Source organism: Micropterus salmoides, unplaced genomic scaffold (genome assembly GCF_014851395.1).
Source record: "Micropterus salmoides isolate LMB-PRFRI ecotype aquatic unplaced genomic scaffold, ASM1485139v1 Ms_hic_scaffold_2322, whole genome shotgun sequence".
Classification (NCBI taxonomy): Eukaryota; Metazoa; Chordata; class Actinopteri; order Centrarchiformes; family Centrarchidae; genus Micropterus; species Micropterus salmoides.
In genome coordinates this window covers 1-6010 of record NW_024041510.1, presented here as the reverse complement: position 1 = coordinate 6010, position 6010 = coordinate 1, and the positions used below count along the sequence as shown (strand labels likewise).

Below are 6010 nucleotides of genomic sequence, written 5' to 3'. Positions count from 1 at the left end.
TTTCTGATTTCAATATGTATGACAAAATGGCGATTTTATTTTATGATTTATTTTATTTTTTATTTAAACAACTCCAGCATTGAAAGGAAACGAGGCCTCATGAAGACCAAAAAGGTGGATCCCCGTCCAGGAATAAACACGCAATGGGAGTACACAGAAGTAGCAGTTGTAGAATTACAATAGAGCAGTAAATCGCAACCAGCCGTACTTGCCCCCCTTGGGGTACTTCATCAGTTGTCAAGGTATGTGGAAAAACATTGGGTAGGTTCTGCTTATTAGGGAAAAATAAGTTGACTATGTCATCTTGACCTTTGGGAAATTCATGGGCATTTTTAAATTTCAGACATCAACGATTAATTTAGATAACAATATGCAGATTAATGGTACTGAAAAATTATCATTAGCTGCAGTCCTACTCTCCCCTCTTTTTCTTCTTGACTCCGCTACTACTCCCTCTGTCTTCGTTTGCTTCACCAAGTTCGCCACATGGAATAACATGCAAGTTTGGGCCTCATAGCTCCCCTCCTCCCCTAGTGCTGTGGTTGCTGTGGCGACCGAGCTCCTTCTGTACGGCACTCGCACGATTCCAAGTGAAGTCAAGTGCACCCACACCTTTTAGACAGCATACATTTTTAATGTGTGTCCTATGAACACATATCTCCCCAGTTACTGCTTCTGTGACTGCTGGCCTACTTCTGAAAGCACATTCACCCACGCCGCGGTGGCTTGACCTGGTCAGACCTGTTTGCCTCTGTGGCTTTACAGGCTAATCTAGATTTAGATCGACCCACTCGGCTGCATCACAAGAACTCTGCCCGGTTGGGTTGCAGATATAAACACAGTAAAGATGTGAGAGTAGAGAGTAAATGTTCCCTTATCGAAAGATGTGTATAATTTTAAAGAAGAAAAGGAGATACCAGTTGGTAAAATTCTGTTTAATTTTTTTGCAATGCTAAATTTAACATGCTATATGTTAGCGTGTCTGTTTGTTGTTCTAAAAAAACAAACAATACATTTTAAAAGGGTAGAGCAAGGAAAACTAGTAAGTAAATAGTTACCAAGCTTTCTACTGACAATAGCCTCGGAAGTCACCTTTTTTCTTGACTGGAAAAACTTGTCCAATCACTGTAAATGCAATGAGTTCATGTCTGTGCCTAAGGGATGTGGAAAAATTCTAGAAAGTGAAAAAATCCCATTGAACTTGATGCACTCTTTATTTGTATAGATCTTTTCAAAAGCTGGTATACCCTACAAGTGCACTTTAGAGAGCAGAGGCAAAATACACTACATGTCAAAATGTATGTGAACATTTATGTTTCATCACTGGCTCTTTTTATGGTTTGGGGCCCTTAGTTCTTGGTGAGTGAAGTGTTAATGCTACTGCATACAATGATTTTTAGACAATGGTTTTCTTCTAACTCTCTGACAAGTTTGAGGAAGGCCGTCGTCTTGTTTTGGCATGACTAGGTGTGCGCAAGGCCAGATCAATTCAGAAATGGTTTCCCCAGCTTTGTGTGAAGGAACTTGAATGGCCTGCACAGAGCCTGACCTCAACCCCATTTAACACCTTTGGGATGAACTGGAACGCTGACTGTGAGCCAGGGCATATCGCCAAACTCAGTGGCCAAATCCCTGCTGTCAGGTTCCAACATCTGGTGGAAAGCCTGAAACCAGAGGCGTGGACACTGCTGCAGATTAATGCCTATGGTTTAGGACTGAGATGTTCGACATTTATGTAATGTTCGGGAGTCCACGTACTTTTTGTTGTATGTTTGAAAATACTGCTACCAACTGTTTTTACCTTTTTTAAGAATACTTTTATCAAGTTAGAATAATAAGTCTTAAGTTGAGATCTGAAACCTTTTTCTTGTCTGGAAAGTCATCCCGAATCCCTTTTAACAGAGTACTCCACCGATTCAGCATTGCACCTCTATAATATTGCAGATCTCATAGTTGACCGAGATAATGTCTTTTTTATTCCACACAGTCTTCCTACTCGACACCAAACGCCTTCTTTACCCACAATACACATCTACGACTGACTGTTTGGTTTGAGATGCGGGTGTGTTATGCTAGCAGTGGCTAATGAAGCCTTAAGTAGGGATGAGGAATAATAACTTCTTTCTAACTCCACAACTAGATTTTTAGAGAACTTGTAGTCCTGAGCCCCAACTGACGCTGACTCAAGTGACATCACTTGAGGCAATTTATGGTGAAGCTCCCTCTGACGCCAAAAAAGACTGTAATCAACTTTTTTCATACATGCAGTACTCTCCAAGACCTGTAAGCAGACTATGATGTGTATAATCGGTAGAATTCCTTCATTAACAACTTTTTTTTGGTTCTTTTGTATCTATATGTATTATATTTTTCTCACCTCCCTATCCAGACGGGTTCAGGGAACCTACACCATGGGTACGGGCTTTGACGTGAACATCGTTGATGAGGAGCTTGGTATCATCCCGCGCCCGTCCACCCCCTCTTCAAGGGCATCGAGGAGCGCCGACAGGCCGCCCAGGAGCAGGGACGCCCGTGCCGGAGTTTAAGATTACGCCCAATTCCTCGAGGTGCACACAGCTTCACTGCATCATAAATAATGTTTTCTTATTTTACCTCAAATATAAATTAAATAAGACAAAGAATATTAATCCTTCTTTCACTAGTATTAGGACAGGCTTTACAGAGATGTCATAGGTCATGCTGAAATTGTTGACACGGTTCCATTTAACAAGCTTTGTAACCAGCGCTCCATCGTTTGAAAATGTCCACCCTAACAATTGAACTGCAGCAGCTGTCATCAGGGGGTTAGGAGGTGTTGGGGGTTGATGGTGGTGTCTCAGTGAGGACAGGAAGAGTTAACAGGAATGATGTGAGTAGACAGTTGTGCCTGTCCATCAGACTGTGACAATGTTCACATTACTTGAGAAGAACTGGAGAGGAGGAATATTTGTGAAAGATGGAATGCACAGAAATCAACACTGGGCAGATAGTGATAGTTTCCAACAGTTATTACTATTTCTAACTGTTCATATAGTTCATTTTATATAAACATTCTTTAAAGTTTTTATTATTTTCCAGATTTTCTATGCAAAGACTTTTTTGAATAAATAATAAAAAAGAAAATGAGATGTCACTGCAGGTTTTACAGATTCTTTATTTAGCAGGGAGAAGGCTCCGATGATTGGCCGATAGCTTGGATTTACTCAAACACTTCAGTTTAACACAATTTTTAGCTCTACTATCTATCATAGATTAGTTACCTGAATTTTTTTGTTACGTTCTGCATCAGTGCACTGGGAGACTTTGTTCTTCGGGTAATATTTTTATTTACAGTTAATGTTCTCCTAAAAATAAGGAACTGAATGTCGGTCAGAGACGATAGAGTAAAGCACAGTGCCCTTTGTAGTAGTAAATATGCAAATACAATTAAATCACAAAGTTTCAGGTGTTTTTAAAAGGAAACTTAAAGGGATTAAGGATTATTGCATTAACAATACAGAGGTTTACATAGCATGCTTTGTCATACTAGCATTATTGTATTTTTTACACTATGCAGGGGCATGTTTCTGTATGCCCCCTCATACAGCGGGGTTAGTATTGTATGTTCTCTTTTCAAAGTAGACATGAGCGTGGCATCGCTGCATTTCTAGGTGTCCACTTTTAATTTCGCCAATCCTTTCTAGTCAAAAATTAGCTGGAGTTGTTGGTGTTGCTTCTCTTCTTCAGATATTGTGTGAATTGTTATGATTTAATCCATGATTTAAATCTGCCCGGTTAATATTTTGTGTGCATTTGTGTTTCGGCTCCCTGTAGCTTTATAATGAGGAAGTTCTGGACTTGTTTGACTCCACACGAGACATGAAGCAGAAATCTCACATCAAGATCCACGAAGACGCCACCGGGGGAATCTACACAGTAGGAGTGACCACACGGACCGTGTCCTCCGAGGCTGAGGTAAAGCAGCGTGTGTTTAACAAACATCTCGCCCGTTGTGACTGCCGTTGTTAATGCAGTAGAGTTTGAATAGGTTCTTGAGACTTTTGGTGGACATGTGCCTGATAACTACACAAAGATGGACAATTGAATAAAACATTGTTGCTGCTCAAATCTATAAACAAGAACTTTCTGTCAGTTTTCAAATATAGGAGGGAATAACATTCGATTGTAATACTAAATCTCAGCTATTAATAGAAACTTAATCATTCATTAGTTAACTTTGTTAGTGGACGATATGGTTCTCAGACGGCACTGGTTTCATCTTGATGATAAATTAACAAAGATGTTAAAGTTATAATAATGCAATTCTTTTCGTACTCCATTTAAGTTTTTAACGTGATGTTTTTTATGTTTATATTAATAGCTCTACACTCTTGAATGTGCACCTCCTTTACTACCACAAGGCCTTTACAAATACAATTTCATTCATTCATTATTCATATATTCATTCCTACACTGAAAGTATTTGTGTCAAAGTGAGTTTGACCAGTGTGTTGATATTTAAAGCTTTTTCTCTGCCTGTTTAGATGATACAGTGCCTGAAGCTGGGGGCTCTTTCTCGCACCACAGCCAGCACTCAGATGAACGTCCAGAGCTCTCGATCCCACGCCATCTTCACCATCCACCTGTGCCAAGTTCGCGTCTGTGCCTCTGACAATGTTAGTACAGTCTCATTATTCTGATAAATGACAAGGGTACTGCAAGGGTAGCACAGTGCTGTGTAACTAACAGTGTCTGTGTGTGTCATTGTCACTTCAGCAAGAAACTGAGACTGATAACAGAGTCTCCAACGGAAACTCTGAGATGGACGAGTATGAGACGCTGACCGCCAAGTTTCACTTTGGACTTGGCCGGTTCTGAGAGGCTGAAGAGAACCGGAGCGACAGGTGATCGCGCCAAAGAGGGCATCTCCATCAACTGTGGACTGGTGAGCTTGTCCTTCCTCTGCATAGAAGCCCGATATTCTATAGTTTGACTGCCATCTAGTGGCAGAATTTCATAAATGTCCATCCGGCACACAAAGTGTATTAGGTCATCAACTATGCAACTAGAAAAGAACAAAGACAAACGCAAACCTTTTGTCATTTAACATGATCTCTGCTGTTTTACCCAACAACACACACAAGCTTCAGTCTGAAGCTCTGTCAATACCAGTGGATTTGGATCTGTTACTTGCAGAAAGTCTAAGTGAAAATTTTGTTGCAGCGTCAGTGTAGATTTTTAAGTATTTTAAATAATTCCCTGTTCCCTGTAACTATCCCTGTCATTCCAGGGTTTCCTCTATTTACTTTTATTTCTGGAGTATTTGAGATGTGTGAGCACAATTAATACATTTAGTGGTAAAGGCAGGGACAACCATCAAACTTTACAAATGGATCACCAGGAAAAAATGTACACATTTATTGAATCTAATAGTAATTTATTTTAAACCTATCCCCTGGTGATGAAAACCATAATTGCTTCCACCAGACTGAAAACCATTTAAAACATACAAATCACTGACGGGCTGATTTGGTAAATGATTTAAAAGAAAAGTCATGGAATAAAGAAAAGAACATTTTTTAAGTGAGCAACATGTTCATATGTTGTCTTTTTATTGTGTCCTTCTGTATATAAATTAGTTTCATTCTGTACATAGTAAACTGCTGCAGCACCTTGAAACTGTTGAAACTTTTTTCTTCGCTTTGCTCCCCTCTCTGTTTCTGCAGCTCGCTCTGGGGAATGTAATCAGTGCTTTGGGTGACCGTGGCAAGCGGTCTTCACATGTGCCTTACAGAGACTCCAAACTTACCCGACTTCTACAGGACTCATTAGGAGGAAACAGGTTGGTGGACAACTGATTTTACCTTTTTTCCTCAAGTAGGGTGTAATTTCCCTGTTACCCTTGGAGTCTTGATAGTCGAGGCTTTTTTTGAAAATGTCTTTCATTTAAGGAAAATAGGAAATCAATCCCATATTACTGCAAAAAGTAATTATAAAAGAACATATAAGGATCTCTTCCCCTGATCCTTGT

General features: G+C 39.9%; 1 protein-coding gene across 1 annotated transcript; it reads left to right on the top strand.

Annotated features, from left to right (window-relative positions):
* Positions 1–2389: 2389 nt before the first annotated feature.
* On the top strand, positions 2390–5821 carry LOC119918646 (kinesin-like protein KIF21A; the record flags this gene model as incomplete). Its single annotated transcript, XM_038739384.1, is given in 8 exon segments — positions 2390–2475; positions 2478–2550; positions 2552–2567; positions 3814–3954; positions 4524–4655; positions 4756–4838; positions 4840–4924; positions 5706–5821. Coding segments are annotated over 8 exon segments (732 nt in total), but the record flags the coding sequence as incomplete, so codon positions are not given.
* Positions 5822–6010: the final 189 nt, after the last annotated feature.